This window comes from Otolemur garnettii, unplaced genomic scaffold (genome assembly GCF_000181295.1).
Source record: "Otolemur garnettii isolate 467f Iridium unplaced genomic scaffold, OtoGar3 scaffold00222, whole genome shotgun sequence".
NCBI lineage: Eukaryota > Metazoa > Chordata > Mammalia > Primates > Galagidae > Otolemur > Otolemur garnettii.
Genome location: NW_003852617.1, coordinates 1,611,705 through 1,630,150, shown reverse-complemented (window position 1 = coordinate 1,630,150; position 18,446 = coordinate 1,611,705). Strand labels below are relative to the sequence as shown.

The window sequence follows — 18,446 nt, the reverse complement described above, 5'->3', positions numbered from 1 at the left end:
TTAGCATTTTGCAGATGGTATCTGGATCTTAAAACATAGATATATTTTACAGCTTAAACATAAATAATACATTTGTCTGATTCACTAATACTAGAGGCATATTCTTTTCCTGATGAATATGCCATGATCCATAACTACCAATAAAAATTGTAAGAATGAACCATAATTAAAAGCTGTACCCTATATGGAAATAATAGGAATTAATCTATTTCATAAATGTAGACATTCACTTCTAATATTTTACTCTTGCTGACCAGTTACTGTGGTATTGATGAGTATTTTTAGTTTGAATAGTAGATTGAGATCAAGAAAGTTGTATTTCTCATGTGTTTGGGCAGAAATTTTTAAGAATATCAGATTTCAGATTTGGGAGAGACTCAAAAACTGCAAAAATTTTATTATAAAATGAACATATAAAGAATCAAAAGACTTAAGAATGGCATTATTATTTGAAGCAAACATGTTTGGACTAGCCATTTTCAGGAAAAAAGTATTTACATATCTTTATAAAAATATGACAAAACAAATATAATGTGTTTTTAATAACAGAGGAAAAGGTTCCTTTTAGAACACAAACGTTTTCTTTATCATAAGTTTAAATTTCATATAGAACTGTTAACATAGGCTAAATATTATGCATTAAAATACACTTAGAGCCTTCAGTGTGTACTATGTGAATATCTACATAAGTGATTCTGAAATAACATCTCTTTCAATAGCTTTATTTTGGCAATAAAAATGTATGGATGCTAGTAAAAATCATGTTTGTGGTAGATTTTGAAAGTCCAAAAGAATACATTTGTTGAAATTTGCATTAGGTTTGGAAAACGTCTGTTTTAACAATCAAACATAGCCGTATTTTAACTTTTAAGCTCTCACATTGAGAAAATATCACGGTATTACAGCAATTTACTCTTAGGGACATTATGCTGGGCTTTGAAATTTAAAAAATAGGATACTTCTTCTTGGATTATTTTGTGATCAATGTACAGTCTCTACACAAGGAAAATTAAAGCTGTCTGACAACTCACAGAAACATCACTGCCTGTTAAAGATGGAGGAAATTACATAAAAGCATAAAAAGCACTGGGTAATTTTGCAGTTTCATCTCTAAACACAATTGTACAGATGCCTGTCTTTCAATCCTCTCTCCCTTTTACTTCTGAAACATGGCCTTTTAGTTCTTGCCCTTTTAAATATCTTTGCCTACTGTAGCTTCGCTTCTTAATGTACTGGTTGATCTTAACTGGGCTAAGAATGTATTAACAGGGGGTGCTTGCTTTTATCTGTATTCACAGAGAACGCTAACAAATTAGAAGAAAGTGCCAGAGAACACCACATACCTTGTCCAGAACATTACAATGGCTTCTGTATGCACGGGAAGTGTGAACACTCTATCAATATGCAGGAGCCATCTTGCAGGTAACATTTTTACTCTTCAACTTTTAAAATGTATTAAGTAAAAACATGAGTGTTTACAGAGAATTGCTTGGCATTCTATTTGAGTGAAAGTTTAGCAGCACAACTTTCCTCTGCCTCTCCTGAGCATGCACAAACACACAGACATATACCCAAATGGGCATGCACTAAAAAGACATAAAATGTGTGTGCCTCTCCTGCTCACATATGATGTATCACATCTCTGTATATACCCTTCTAGCAGAATTTGAAAGTGTACTTTTGCATTTGAAGTTCCTTATAGGCACCAGCTCTCCCGTATTACCCACCACTCTTTGCCCTAAACATAGGACAGTGGTTGGCATCTATCAATAAATATTTCACAAACAAACAAATGGATGCAGCCTTATGTACATCAGATAACATGGTTTCTTGGGGGAGATCATCTTTTCCAAAGTCCTTTGGATCTTCTAATAAATACATATTACCAGTATTTGTTTCGCCAGGCACTCATATGTTCTAGGGATCTGCAGTCTGTGAAGCCTTGCATGGTGAAATCATTAGCTACATCTCCACTTGTCCAAACTCTGCAGAGGCATAAAGAAATTATCTGGATTTAGTTCATAAATATAAATACCTGCTGTGTATTCATATTGAAACTACAATTATTTTAGAAGTGGTAAAGCCAAAATGGAAAAACAAATTTATTTTTATTTAAATTAATATACAATATGGGCTAGGCACGGTGGCTCATGCCTGTGATCCTAGCACTCTGGGAGGCCAAGGCAGGTGGATTGCTTGAGTTCAGGAGTTTGCGACTAGCCTGAGCAAGAGCAAGACCCGGTCTCTAAAAATAAACCAGGCATTGTGGCAGGTCCCTATAGTCCCAGCTACTCAGAAGGCTGGGGCAAAAGGATCGCTTGAGCCCAAGAGTTTGAGGTTGCTGTGAGCTATGATGCTACTGCACTCTACAGAGGGTGACAGAGTGAGACTCCATCTCCAAAAAAAAATAAGTAAACAAAATTAATATATAAGTAGAATGCGATGAAAGAGTTTGTATTTTGATATGCAAAGAAAAAGCCTCTCTTCCTCTCTGTCATCCAGAAGTCTCCTCCTTTCAAGTTTCACCTCACTAACTACATTAGCCTCGACCCTCTTGCCAAGAATTTATGAGAAACTCAAAGTGATGTAATAGAGTAGAAAAGAATTTATTTTGATTCCACAGAATCGATGACAAGTTCATCTCCTTTAGTATGGTGGGTTTTTTAATGAGCTGTTTTCTTGATTTCTTGTCAAATGCTGATTTTAATATGCAGATTGTCTCCCTGCACTTTCGGGTGAGGACTGACTGAGAGGCGGGCTTCATTCTCAGAGGAGTAGCAGGTGGCTTGTTTTGCTGTACCATAAGTACCTCTAACAAAATTGAGCTCCCTAACATCAGCAGATGACTTTACGACCAGCAACTTAAAGAACTCACTCTTGCTGCACCACTGATCCTAATATTTTCCAACATTTATTCTGATAAAAGCATAGAGAATGTTTTGCCCAAAACAAGTAAATACACTCGTGTTTTTGTACCCCTGTCATCAGAAACAAACTTTTTCTCAGGCAAACGTTAGATGGCTAAAGAGTTAAATTGAATAAAATGTAAACCTCATCTAAAAAAAATATAGAAAGAACAGTTATCCCTGGACAAGTATTATCTTTCTGTATTATCATAAAAATAAATTATCTAATAATCTTCCTATGTTCAAAATCCACTGTTATAAGAATAAAAAGAAACTACATACCTTACAACCTACAAACACAAAGAGATCTATCTTGCCGAAAATAAGTAGTTGCAAACTGTATCTACAACATATTATTTAGAAAGGTAGACAAAAAGCCCTAATTTTGTGATAAGGATAAATGCCTATAGGCCAACTATATAAGTGAATGAATCCAGCAGCTACAGGTAACCAGACACTATAATTTCTTCCAGGTGTGATGCTGGATATACTGGACAACACTGTGAAAAAAAGGACTACAGTGTTCTGTACGTTGTTCCCGGTCCTGTACGGTTTCAGTATGTCTTAATTGCAGCTGTGATTGGAACGATTCAGATTGCTGTCATCTGTGTGGTGGTCCTCTGCATCACGAGGTCAGTAACTGTACTTGGTGGCCACCCAAGTAAAGGTTATATTGCTCCTCCTTTGTAAAAGTCACAGATGTCTCATTCTGAGTCCCTGCAAGGACTCCATAGCCATCCACTTGCTGTAAATACTATTTCCTCATGACAAGGGTATTTGAATAGCCAAATAGAAAGGCATGAATTTTCATGTTGGAGTGGCACAAGTTATTTTCCTTATTTTTGCATTATGATGAGGATTGTTTACCTTTTAAGCAGAGGTCTTTAGTTCTATTTTTTTTCCTCTAACATATAATGCCAACCTTTGCTTAAAGGTTTAAATACTTTTCCCTTTTAACCATAAAATGCCAGTCTTCATTCAGTTGACTAACAAGCTATGTGTATCCTTGCCGACTCAGGTCAGTATGCCAATCCAGGTCAGATTCGATTTTATACCAGGCCTAGAAAACTATTAAAATATAACTCTCATTTATAGCACTTATATTTCCAATTATAACTACCAAATAGAATCAGTTTTAACATATCTTGGTATAAAAAAAATACATTTTTATTGTAAGGTAAAGAAATAGCTTTTAATCACAAAACGCAAATATATATATAATTAGAAAGATTATGTTATAGTAAATGACAATCTTTGATAATTAGAAACATATAGCAAATATCATAAGTTTTTGTATCAAACTCCCAGTCCAATCTAAAGGTAGTTGTTTCTTGGAGAACCAGGTTGAGAGAGGTTTCATCGGTTTCAACAGGAAGGAAAATCATGATTAATTAGTGTTGTCTGACATGAGGCTTGAGTGAGGAGTGAGGCCAGGTATTTGCTTAATCTCATTAACATACAAACCCCATGGTAACCAAGACTTAGATTCTAAACCAAATGCGTATCAGTTCTGTTCTGTGTTACAAGATACTTCTTTATAACCTGATTTCATACTTCTTTAAAAAGTTCCAGGATGTTCGTGAAGGTTTTTGTCAAATTCACGAGGCATTTGGACTTTCTTCATTTGTACAGCTCTATAGTAAATCAGAATGTTTTTCCCTAAAAATTATTTTCAAAAGACAAGAAAATAAAGGAAAGTATCCTATCTTTAGAAAATAAAGGCCATAATACATCTCAGCATCTGTATTACACTATCTTCTTTGAGGACAAGTGTGACATTTGCTCTTGAAAAAGACAAAATATGGTTCATAAATCCTCGCCTGGCCTAAAGGCTTAAGGGAAGATCATCTACTGGAGCTTTGGGACGCTCTCAGCCAAGTTGAGTTCATCAACTCGACTCTCACGTTTAGATGCCAAGTGAGTCAATGGATTATATTAAAATAGATTCTGGGGAACATAAAGATAACTCAAGAAACCAAAAATACTGAATATAAAAGGAAAAGAATCTTACAGACAGAAAACTGTGCCATATTACTCTAAGGGTCTTGAGCTGCCTAATAGCCAGGCAATAGCAGCACATGAAAAATGAAGCCCAGATTTAATGGATATGATATGATGTAATAACAATTTGCTACTTCAAGTGCTGATATAAATGCAGAACTTTAAATACTTTAGCAGATGTTCTCTATTCTATTGTTAATCAGAGTCCTATTCCTATCCATAATAAGACCTGTAATATACAGGGTCCTTTCCTTACCAGGAATTGGGTAACTCTATACTATGTGTTTCATGTATGTATATATACACACACGCATGCATGTGTATGCACACACATATATACACATTTCATGACTTTGCAAAGAAGGAATGATTACCACCATTTTCAAGATGGAGACCCTGAAATATGAGAAACTGGCAAATTGCCGAGTTCACACAACTGAGCAACAAGGGCAGACCTAGCATCCAGACTCTCTGGTGTCAGAGCCTGGATGCTGCTTATAGTGTTGCTTATCTGGTCATGATCTTATGTGTTCTGATACGTAAGCCTATCTAATCTGAGCTTCACTTTAGAGCAAGTTATTTTTTCAAGGTGTATGGCTTTTTTCATTTTCCATATTAGAACCAAATGAAACCTACCTTCAATTTTTTTTTTTCACTCTTGAAGAGGCATGACCTAAATCAGCATTACTGTCATGCACTTTACAAATCTGTCCTAGGAACTCTAAACCTTCCAGAGCCCTTCCAGAAGTGGTAATAGTCCATAAACCATACCAATTCATAGTATGGATTCATGTCATTCACTTACAAATATTTTGCTCTAAAATCAGACTTTCCAACAAAGTCATCTTCTCTCCTTCCATCCCCAGAAAGCCTACTTTTCTGGTGATGTGGCCACACTCACCTGTCAAGATTTATTCCAGAAAAACCAGTTGCTGAAAGGCTTACAAAATCACACCAAGCAAAGGTCCCTCATCCCTTTAATTTTCTTTTAAATGTCATCCTCACAGCGTCTTTCTTCTCTCCTTAATCTCTACTCCTTCTCTTCCCTTTTCTCACTTTCTTTTTATTCTATTCCTTCCCCCATTTTTTCTTTGCTATTTAAGGTCCTAAACACAACATGTGTCACAAAAAAATATGTACATCGAGAGACAAGTTTCAAAATGAAAAGAGTTGCCCTGCTGAGAAGTTGGATTTTCATTCTTTTTATCTTCAGCCCCTACTTGCTGGGAATATGATTCCAGTTCCATGTTCATCTGACACATCCCCTCCAAAAACCACACACACACATAGATACATATTTTATGAGTGTTTGTTTACATCTATTCTTATATAGTCTCTGATACCTAACAACTTGTCATAATAGGATTTTATATACACTTTATATCATTCTCATTTGCATAATCAAAGCATTCTTTATATTTCAAGAGAAAAAAATACTAGATCAGAAAATCTGAGTGAATATTAGATTTTTACAAAAGCTAAATAATCAGTACCAATTTATGTTTCTATTTCATAGTATTAATGTACAAAAATGATCATAGGCTAAAGCAAAACAATATCCCTTTCATTACATATCAGATATTAGGAGTTGGCTCATTCTCTGGTTTGATAGGATTTAAACTTGCAGCACTGAAATGGCAACATCACATTCATTCTTAAGACATTCAAAATATACAGTCGTTAAAGACCTTTAAAGCGAGATAAGATTAGCACGTGGCTTGATTGCATTGTGCTGAGTCATTCTTTGCGCCTTCCTGCATAAGCGGTTAGGGACAAGGTGCCTCTGTTCTTCAGTTCTCCACAGAAGCTTAAAGACAACTGCAAAGGAGAGCAAAACAATAACTTTTCCAAAATAATTCCAGCTTCTACTACTAATAAACGATTTCATCTGAAATATTTTAATAATGTGTTTAATCCACAGCTATGCTCTGTGATTATAGGACCAAACTTTAGGTAATAGCATTGGACTAAGATTTGTAAACTTTCCAACCTTCTAGGAAATGCCCCAGAAGCAACAGAATTCACAGGCAGAAGCAAAATACAGGGCACTACAGTTCAGACAACACAACAAGAGCGTCCACGAGGTTAATCTAAAGGGAGCATGTTTCACAGTGGCCGGACTACCGAGAGCTGGGACTACACAATACAGTATTATAGACAAAAAGAATAAGACAAGAGATCTACACATGTTGCCTTGCATTTGTGGTAATCTACACCAATGAAAACATGTACTACAGCTATATTTGATTATGTATGGATATATTTGAAATAGTATACATTGTCTTGATGTTTTTTCTGTAATGTAAATAAACTATTTATATCACACAATATAGTTTTTTCTTTCCCATGTATTTGTTATATATAATAAATACTCAGTGATGAGAAAGCATTGGCATTCTTAAATTTGCGGTATCTCATAACTGTAAATATAATCAAACTAGTACAATCTGTACAGGTAGCAATATGTCATCTCTCTCTACATCTTGAGACAGCACATTAGTTTGTACAGGACTCAGTGGCCAGGTTTTGAGTGATTCCAAGATCAAGGGAAATGATGGTTATTGGAAAAGAGAAAAAAATAATTTACTTTATATCGAGTGAAGATAAAATATTTCAGATCTTTGAGTCATCTCTGTTTCATCAACTTTCTTCCCTCGTTTTCCATTTTCATCCCCAGAGCAGAAAAAATCTCTGGCATATAAATTAAATAAAAGAAGAAGGGGAGGGAAGGTGTTTTATAACTCATAAAGGAGAGGGAAAGGAGATATTGGTTTTTATTTGGGAAGCAGTTTAGCATCTCCCAGTTAAGTGCATATATCCAAAGGGACTTGAACAAGTTACATCTTAGGTATACACAGAATGGCAAAATATATTCCATTTAGGTGCGTGGAATTAACAGCCAGGGGAAATATTAATACCACCATTAAATGTAAAATGCCACAATTGTGAATCCTCAAAACCACTATATTTATAGTATACTATACTTATAGTGTATGGTTCTTTGGGAAAAAAAGTTAGAATCACCACTAAATACCCCTTGAATAGCTTTATGGCAAATGCAGCGGCATTATTTGAAATGGAATTCAGATGACAGTGTTTTATGAAAGCAGAAATATGTTTTGAGCATATTTATATGATGAGATAAGAAAGAAAATTAATCCCATAGCGTCTGAAAGACCTTAGTGGGAAGTTGGTATGGATTTTTGTTTGATTTATGCATACAAATAGGTATCACCACTTGGTTTGAAAAAAATAAACTGTGAAAATTCTCAAGGAATAAGATGAAAATAAATCAAGTAATTGCCTTATCATTTAGCTCTGCAAAGCTTTCCGTGGCTAAGATAGTAAATGTAAATAAAGCTCTCTTTGTCTCCTTCAAATGACCTCTGTGTGAACTAAAAAGAAAAAAGATAAATACTCCTGTGTCCAAAAAAAAAAAAAAGGCACAAATATCCAGTCCACACATTCTGATATAAAATATTCAGTGAAAAATGATTTCCATTTTCTGAAGTGATATTTGAGATGCTTGTTAAAACATAAATAAAGGTGACAATCTAAATAGGAGTTTGGACTCTGAAAAACCTGGTTTTCTAGGTTAGTCACCACTTTGAAAAGTGTAAATCTATTGCCATAACCATCACTCAAGTGTCCCTGTAAATCAGCCCTATGCTACTAGTATAAGACGAATTTTTTTAAATGTCCGCATGGAAGTTTAGTTTGGTTAACAGGTGCAGAGGTGTAACTAGTCCCAGTCTCCTTTGTAAGGTGGTAGTTGTAGCAAAGAAAGTGTTTTTCCTCTTAAAGAGAAAAAATGCAACATCAACAGAGATTTGTAGCGTTTAAAAGAAACTACATTTCCACTGCCTTTTGCTTATAAGAATATGAAATGATTTGATTTGTTAGATATGGAGGGATTACTACATGTGAACATGTGAGTTTTTACCAAAGGGTTATAAACCTAAGCTCTTGGAGTTAATAATACAATACAGTCTTGCCTACCTCTGTGCACACCCAGCCCGGGAAGGAATCCTTTTTAAACAATCTTAAGTGAACATACATTATGTGCTAAGCACTATTTGAGGTGCAGAAAGTCCCCGACTTACAAATGAGATATGTTCTGGGGGGTTGTGCTTCATTTGAATTTGTATGTAAGTTGGACCAGGTACATTTAGCTATTACATTTAATAACCTCCATTGATAAGTATGAATCAAATGTCAGTCACATATTTGTAACATGGAGACTACAGTACTAGAGAAATACAAATACAATATGGCCTCTGCCCTAAGAGAACTCACAGTCTAGTCCTAACAGATAATCATTCAACCTCTGTTTGCGTATTCCGTACAATTCGGAATCTCGCTCTTGGACAATTCTAATTTTTCAGACAATTCGTTTTCATATTTAGTTCAAATTTACATCTCCGCTTCTATGCATGACTCCTATTTTCCTCACTCTCATAAAGGACTTCATTTACGATTTAAAGAGAGAAATCACGTTTTCACGCTCAGTCCACAGCCCCTCTGCACGCATTTCTTCTCCAAGTGAAACATCCTTAATCTCCTCATCTGCTCTTCACACAGTATGATCTCCACATCCCCTCGCATCTGTGCCATCCTTCCTCAGAAAACCACTAGTTCGTCACAATATTTCATAAGTATAGTGTGTAGAGCTGTACAGTCCACTACAACTGTGGGCTGACCAGCATGGGACATAGTAGATAGAAGAACCTGTAGAAAACTAATTTAACTGCCAGCCACGATCTCTAAATTCTAGTTGACTTCAACCACAGATCTACATGGAACCATGTGCAATTCATTTTAAAGCTCATGTCTCAGTTTCCTCATCCATAAGGCCAATTAAGAGTCTGTCTATTCAGAAAAAGGCACTCTCCTTTTCTTCCTGCTACCCAAGACCATGTGAACTATTTTTGTTGCTTATCCTCAACTTAAATTCAAAACTGTTTTAAAATAAACTTCTAATAAGCCATGTCATTCCCTTACTCATTCACTCCTTCGTTCTCCTATAATACATGTGTGATACATTTGCTGAGAGTCCCCAATTAGCAACACCATGCTAGGTTACAAGAAGACAAAGATTAATAAGGTAGAGTCCTTGTCTGAAAAGAACTTGTTATGAGATCTGGGTTCCTCACATCGGACATCTCAAGATCCTGTGGAGGACGCTGAGAGGTAAATAAAATTCATTATGAATGCAACAAATGCCCCTATACTGTTCTGTTTGGAGTGCTTGGGCCCCAGGCCTCCAGGTTGGGGAGGTGCCTCTCCACAGTAAGATACATGACATGGCTCCATCATTCTACGCACGACCTCTGACTCCTTGCTTCTAAGATACTGTATACTCCTCACGTTTTCTGCATGTTCTTCTTCTCACCCAAAGCAGACAACAGCTCACCCATGCAGCTGCTGGGACTTCCTTAGCAGTATTCCTAATTCTATTACAGTACCTTCCATGTTGTTTCTTAATTGTCTGTACAAGATCATCTTTCCATTAGCCTGAGGGCAATGAAGTCAGAAAACCAGTGCCTGGCTGGTTGTTTCCACTGATTCCACAAACATGCATAGGGCACCTACACTGTGCCAGATACCACTCCAGCTGCTGGGGTGCAGCGATAATGGGCTAACACATCTCTGCTCACAGGCTCACGTTATAGCCGAGAAGGTGAAGGGGAGGAGGGGAGGGAATTTATCAAGCAATAAACAAAGGCAGAAAGTTTCAAGTTCTACTCAAAGAATTCAATTTAGGATACGGTGGCTGAATAGTGAGTGAGGATGGGTTGCCTCCAAAGTGAGTAATGTTTAAAACGTGGCCTCTGAAACAAGGCAGATATGGATCCCAATCTAAGTTTACTGACTTCTTAACCTTGGGCAAGTTGCCTAACTTCTTTATACCTTGTATTTAAAATGGGGAGGAAAATATCTTCCTATGCCCAAAATGACTGGTATGAAAAACACGGCAATCCACGTTCAGGCTCAAAACAGTGACGTGCACAGAGTAAACTTTTAATATAAGGAAATTATTATACAGGGATATGACAAATATTTACTATAAAAGGAAACAATAAGAGGAATCTTTATTTTACCAGTTCAGTCATGCATTAGCAGAATCTTCTGGTCAGAGCTAGACAGAGTAAAGGAATCACGCTTACTCAAAGCAATGTCTCTTGTATGACAGGAGAGCTGGTTTGGATTTTGAAAACATAAGGCAACATAGAGTTAACAAACAGTACAGCTCTCTATTTCTTTTTCAAATGGGCCCACTGGTATTGTGCCTGAACAGAAAGGGATATCATTCTATTTTAAAATAGGTCTGGCTCTACCATATAGAAGTACTTTAAAAAAGTAAAACTAGGTCTGTCCTGACAAAGCATATACCAATAAACCTCTTGTGTGTTGCCAACCCCAGATTGAGTCAATATTGCAGTAACTTTGCAGAACCAAATGCTTTTCTTGAGGAGAAGTCAGTGCAGAATACTGAAATACGACAGAGACTGCCTCAAAGTCACACTGGACTCTCCACTAATGCTTATCTTCAGATGGCATTTCCCTTTGCCAGGGACATGTAGAACTTGCACCACCTGTTAGTCTTCGTCAATGACAGTAGACATCTCAGTTATATAATGAATCATCTGGCTATCAATAATAAAAGCTTTTTCATTGAATTAATTGGTATGATCAGACACAGAAAGTTCATGTAAAGGATGGATGAAAGAAGATGAAAGATTATATAAAGTAATGAGATTGGTTTTATAACCAACACATAAATATACAAATGAGTCTGGCCCTTTGAAATTGGCATCAGGAATTAAGTGTGACGCGCCACCCGCCAGTCACGGTCAGGACCCTCCTGACAACCTCACTATGGACAGAAATCTATTTCGCTGGTCCCCCTGCTCTGGGAGCGGGACCCTGGTTGATACCTACCCCCAATAATACTAAATGTATGTTAACTTGGGATTTCTGTATGCTTCAAATGTTTCATCGATTATCTACCACTTATTGATTATGTTCTATTTCTCTTGCATCAGGTAGGAAATGAATATTCTGCTTCCCTTTCTTTTTTTCAAGTTAGATTTAATCCAGGACAAGAACCTCACTCAGAGCTGATGAGAAGTCCAAAATCAGGTTTCACAGGGCAGAGACAGAGGAGCAGGTGCATTAGAGATCTCACTGCCACAGATACACCCTCCAGTCTTCCTGATGCATCCCACCACACGAGGCTCAGCCACGGTGATCGCCCCACAGGGGCCCTCTCAAGACCCCCACACTCAAACCCATTCCTCAGGGCACATTTTGCAAAGGCTGTGGATGTCTGTGGATGTCTCCCCGTGCTGGGCTTCCTCCCATTCTCAAAATCCTCACCACCTCTTTGCCTCCACCTCATGAAGTAGCCACCCTCTGCCACGATCCAGCTTAGTTTTTTTACACAGATGTAACCCTGGAAACAGAGGCCTTTTGATAAGTCCAGCTATGAAAAAAAAAATCAGTGTTTCAAATTATCACCACAGTACATCAAATTATTAATAATATGTGCATTACATAAGTAATACTTGACTAAACATTAAAATGACAAAATATAGATAAGCCAAGAGCATAAAATAATCCCACCCCCAAGAACAAAGCACCATGGTGTTTGTGTATATTGTTTCAGATACTGGTAATTTTTTTTGTTGTCGTTGTTCACTTTGTCACCCTTAGTAGAGTGCTGTGGCATCATAGCTCGTAGCAACCTCAAATTCTTGGGCTCAAGTGATACACCTGTCTCAGCCTCCCAAATAGCTGGCACCATAGGCACTCACCACAATGCCCAGCTATTTCTAGAGACAAGGTCTTGCTCTGGCTCAAGCTGGTCTTGAACCTGTTAGCTCAGGCAATCTGCCCACCTTGGCCTCTCAGAGGGCTAGGATTACAGGCATGATGCACCACACCCAGCCCTTGGATACTCGTAATTTTTATGAACATATTTTGACAGTTGTTTTTTCGTTTTTTTAAGAAAAGAAAATAATTTAATTAACTGAATCCTCTCTAAAAAAAATAAACTTTGAAGCTTTGAAGTTTCCTAGTCATTTAAGCATAATTTATCAAATTACACATATACACGGTGTGGTTGCTGTGTAGGTGTCAATCTCTCTGTGAGGAATCAGTGAGGTCGGTGAAGAGTTCAGCTGAGGATGATCTCCAGCATCTTTCTCTTCCTTTCCCCTCTTTCACTGACTTACCAATGCCACATGTACTACATAGTAGGGGTCCTTTCAAGTCTTAGCACTCACCTACCAGTTGCCAGACATTCTCAGTCTCAGTTTGTAACTATCCAAAGGATACCCTGAAAGCACGCTGACCTCCTTGACAGAATCTCCATTCATTGTCCTCTACTGCGATCCGGAGATGGTAAAGCAGGTTAAGCTTCCACTCACCCTGTAGGGGTCTCTCCCGCTGATCCTTACACTGGGGAAGTCCTGGGTTTTGCTATTTAACCATCACATGTTCACAGAGTGGCCATTCCTCTAACAGTTCACACTTCAACTCAGCTCATGATCCCCACCTGCACCAGCCTTGGAGCTGAGTGATTTCCCAAACTAAGGCTCTCCTTCTCTGTTGAGGCCTGTGTGAGATGAGTAGAAAACTGTACGTTGCCATTTGTTGAGGCATTCAGTGTGGTTCAGAACCAGGGGTTAGTGTAAATAGTACAACATTAACTAACAACAGGTACCAATGACATTAAGCAGTGCACTTGTATTTATTCAAAAATATATCACTTGGTTCTATTCAAAAGTACTCCAACCAACTGTCAAACCTAAATGAAATACAGAATTAAATACTTAAAAATAGTGTAAAAATATCCTATTACTTACATAGCACATGTAAGGCATCTACAAATAGCTGCCACACATTACCTCACCTCAAGTTAGCCAGTACAAAAAGGCCATTGAATTTTACTAGATGAACTAGTCCAGTAAAGATAATCTATTCTACTGACAGGCTTCATACGTGTTACACCAAGGAGTCTTTTTATAAGAACTAAGATTGGGGTGGTGCCTGTGGCTCAAAGCGGTAGGGCTCTAGCCCCATACGCCAGAGGTGGCAGGTTCAAGCCCAGCCCCAGCCAAAAACTGCAAAAAAAGTTCAGAGGATTTTTCAGCAGTAGACCAGGACATCAAGAAATGTTGAAGAAAGCTCTTCAAGTAAAAAAAAAAAAAAAAAAAAAAAAGAACAAAGATAAAAAGAAAATGTATGGCCACTAGGGAACATACTTACCTCCTTACTACTTACTCACGAAAAAAAAAAAAAAAATCTTAGCTAGAAGTTATTTCATTCCTTCACATCCATAACTTCTAGATAAATGACATTTTATATAAGACCCCCTCAGAGTGTGGGATGACAATCTGGGGGTGAGGAAAGAGGAAAGTGACCAAAGAAAGAGCTGAGAGGGACGGAGAGGCTGGAGAAAGAAATGGCTTAGCAGGAGGGGGAGGATGACGGGAGAGGAATATAAAAGATTGTTCATCCAAATATTCCTTGCAGAATAAATGAGTCTGAAGCATCTGAACACAATTTCAGGAATCTGGAGTGGCAGCAAGAACACAGGGAGCAGAGAGGTGAGGCCTCCGGGGAAGGCTAACCTGCCCTGTGCCCGGGGCTTGTAGGCAGAGGAGCTGGCTTGGCAAGTTGGGCAGAATGAGGCCAGGGCTCAAGTCCAACAAGGATTTTTCAAGACTCCGGGTGAGGAGGAGAATATGTTTAAAATAAAAGTTCTGTCATGTGCATATTTTCTTCCGCACAAATCTTGACCGCGAGATATGTAGATTAGATTCTTTATATTCTGCAGGGCAACCTTGTTCCAAAGCACCAGATCTGCTCTCCAGATAAAGAATAAAAGAATGGCCAATCCTCTCCAACCAGAGGCCAGCCCTGCCTCCCAGGGCTGTGGAAGCAGCTGTGGCAATCACAAACGCAGACTGCGGGATGGTATCTGATCCGGCTGCACTTGGAAAACAAAATCCTGGGGTCATAAAGCAGCCCTGAGTGGCATTAGAAAAGACAAGCTAAAAAAGGAAGCAGACTGGCCCCTGCTTGCAGAAGACAAATCCATCTGCGGTCTGCCCGGGGATATATGGGTCAGAACTGCCAAGCAGAGAGAACCACTGGAAAGCATTGTTTAGGTTTGAAAAGATGAGTAGAAAGAGAAAAATGACTGCTCTATAAGTGGAGGTTAAGAAGGAAACGGGACTGGAAGCCCCAGTGTTCCACCGCTCAGCTTTTCCAAAGGCACGTGGCTCAACTCTTCCCAGAACAGCGCCAAGCAGAGCTGGACGATTTGTAATTAAGCTCACAGACCAGAGAGTGAGTCTTGTAAACAGCCAGTGATGTTACTGACTTCTCCCCAGAGGGTTGAGACTTTGCTGCACCAGCATCCACATAATAACATTATATTTCACTTTTAAATAAGATGTACATGAATGTTCACTTGCGCCCAATTACAGTAATGCATGATTTACATAAAATTAACTCTCCTGCTTAATTAAAGTCACACAGGGATTAAGGGAGAAAGGGCTTTTACTTTGTAAACAGTACATGCTTTAACACTTAGCCTCGCCACAAAATAGCTCATTCAATCGTAGATGAAAACGAATTCTTTAGTTACTAGGTTTTGCCGTTCATTTCCTTCCCTTCTGTCAGGATTATGTGTAAATTGAGTCACCAGAGTGTGTATATAGTCAGGGCAAAAGAATCCAATTCTTTCGAAATTTGGATGCATAAACTGGATAGCAAGAAAGCAGGGTTCAGAAAATTGGCATCCACCGTGGAGTTTAACCCTCTGGGTAAGGAATCTGCAAAGGGCAAAAGAATGAATCTCCAGTTTTCCAGAAGCAGCAAAGAAAATGCTTTCTTTAAAGGGCGATCCAAAGCCGCTTTGACAACAAAATGATTAAAGGCTGCTGCTTCTCTCATCTTACATCTGTCACTTTTCTGCATCCTCCTTTTCACCACAAACACGAACACAATTTTGCTTTGAATAGGACTTCAGATTGCACATTAACAGGGAATTAAAAGTGAAGTTCACTGCAACCCACACCAAAAGAATTTTTTTTTCCCTCCGCCTCTGCCAGACCTGGTGCCAGAACTGGAGTTGAAGAAAATTCATTGAGCTGGCACAGTAAGAAAACGATTGAAGCCAACAGGGATTGAAGTTTCCTCGTTATCAGTTCCGTGGGGACGTTAAAATGCTTCTCTGAGAAGCTGCACAAAAAATACCTCAAGGGGACCAAATGCTCACCACACCGTCTCCCCACAAAAGACAGCAATTTCACTTGGCCACATCATCAGCTCTCTCTTCACCTAGTGCACAGAAGAGAAAGGCTTGGAAGGGGGAAAGAGAGACAAAGAGACAAGGCAGCCGGTGAGCACCCACTGAAAGGCCAGGATCTTAGGGAAGATGAAGCATATGGTCAGTTTCCAGCTTGGAAGAAAGGACTATAAATTGAAATGAAGAAAACTGGATCTTACGTTCAGAAAAATAGAAATCATGTTCCTAACTCAGGGGCCAGCACTTAACATCTTTAGAAATACTGCTAAAAACTAGTTTTAGTAAACAAGATACCTAAAGCACCCCAAACACTTTCATGAAAAGATTATTAACTAAACATCGTTAACTAAGAATTACAGTTAATATGAGGAAGCCCGGTATAGGATACAGAATTATTTCACTTCATAACTCTGTTTATTCTCCAACAAAGCATTTCAAGTCCTTGAATTCAGGAAAGTTTTTGTGAGAGAGATTTTCAAAGATACCTTTGGCAAGTCTAGAGATAGGGTCACCAGGTAGTTGGGGGAAAAATGTATCCAGTCATCTTATGTTTTACTTAGTTGTTTTCATCATTGAACATTTTTCTGTTGGGGTCTGAGACACAAGAGAGATTAAGTTGTTGATTTTTTGTTTGTTTGTGTTTTTCCTCCTTTGAAATCAAAACTTTTCTGTTCTCTTGAGTTACCATCTCCCTGGAACGAGCAGCTGCATTTTGTGTCCAGGGCTATAAGGCATCCTTTCTTTAAAATGCATGAACAACCTTCAATTTTCCATCTTTTGATCCTTCATTGAGTTGTTGTTTCACAATATTGAAAATCCTCAAAAGCTATAACTTGAATCCTGGCCAAACTCAAAGGAACACTATGCCAGGTTTGATCCTGAATATACAAAATCAAAACTCCTTCTATTTCAGCTAAAACCCTTTATTTGACCAGATAATAAGGGAATGAAACTATCCTTAAAGTACTGACTTTGTCTCTCCAGCTATGTTTGAGGATTTTAAGAATTCATATTATGGTTTATTGATTATAATAATGTATGATGTATATAAAATTATAATTCATGACTAAGAATAAAAACAGAAACCACATATATTGATTTCCTACTCATCCTTCACAGGAGAGGTGTTGTTCGGGGCACTTTGTGAATATTATTTTACTTATTTTTTATAATAAATCTCTGAGACATGTTATTATCCCAATTGTATGATTAAATATTATAATATAAAGTAACTGGTAAAGTCACAAATAATTTGGCCAAGGTCACAGAGCCAGGATAAGCCACTGTCAAGATACGAACACAAATCAAAACAAATTCCATTTTCTTCCACTTAATTTTGCTTTTTCCATGATGTTTTTCTTTATACTAACATAAAAAAATGGACTGTCTTTTTTTTTTTGGACTATATTTTTTAAATTAAATGATAGCTATGTACATTAATGCAATCATGGGGTACAGTGTAGTGTCTTCATATACAATTTGAAATATTTTCATCAAACTGGTCAACATAGCCTGTATGTCATTTTCTTAGTTATTGTGCTAAGATGTTTATATTCTATTCTTAGAAAGATTCACTTGTACCCTTGCAAGATAAACCACAGAAGTGATCCCTCCAATCACCCTCCCTCCACTCATCCCCCCTCCCCATATTCTTAGGCTATAATTAGGTTATAGCTTTCATATGAAAGCTATAAATTAGTTTCATAATAGGGCTGTGTATATTGGATACTTTTCTTCCATTCTTGTAATACTTTGCTAAGAAGGACTGTTTCCAGCTCCGTCCAAGTAAACATGAAGGAGGTAAAGTCTCCATCTTTCTTTATGGCTTCATAGTATTCCATGGTGGATCGATGGGCACTTGGGCTTCTTCCATGACTTGGCAATTATGAATTGGGTTGCAATAAACATTCTGATACAAATTTTTTTTTGTAATGTGGTTTTTGGTCTTCTGGATATATACCTAATAAAGGAATTGCAGGATCAAATGGCAAGTTTATTTTTAGTTCTCTAAGTGTTCTCCAGATGTCCCTCCAAAAGGAATGAATTAATCTGTATTCCCACCAGCAGTGTAGGAGTGTTCCCTTTTCTCCACATCCATGCCAACATCTCTGGTTTGGGGATTTTTGTGATACGGGCTAATCTTACTGGAGTTAGGTGATATCTCAAAGTAGTTTTGATTTGCATTTCTCTGATGATTAAGGATGGTGAGCACTTTT

The 18,446-nt window shown here is 37.8% G+C and overlaps 1 protein-coding gene across 2 annotated transcripts in view; it reads left to right on the top strand.

Moving 5' to 3' along the window:
• The window catches only part of TMEFF2 (transmembrane protein with EGF like and two follistatin like domains 2), a 256,835-nt gene extending 248,548 nt beyond the window's left edge, over positions 1 to 8,287 (top strand). Inside the window, exons 8-10 of one of the 2 annotated variants that reach the window (XM_003801832.3) lie at positions 1,299 to 1,422; positions 3,380 to 3,538; positions 6,905 to 8,287. In XM_003801832.3, coding sequence (XP_003801880.1) covers positions 1,299 to 1,422; positions 3,380 to 3,538; positions 6,905 to 7,001 — 380 coding nt within the window. In that variant the 3' untranslated portion in view covers positions 7,002 to 8,287. Of the gene's footprint in view, positions 1 to 1,298; positions 1,423 to 3,379; positions 3,539 to 6,847 lie in introns of both variants that reach the window. The other variant, XM_003801833.3, reaches the window with a different exon arrangement.
• The last annotated feature ends 10,159 nt before the right edge of the window (positions 8,288 to 18,446 follow it).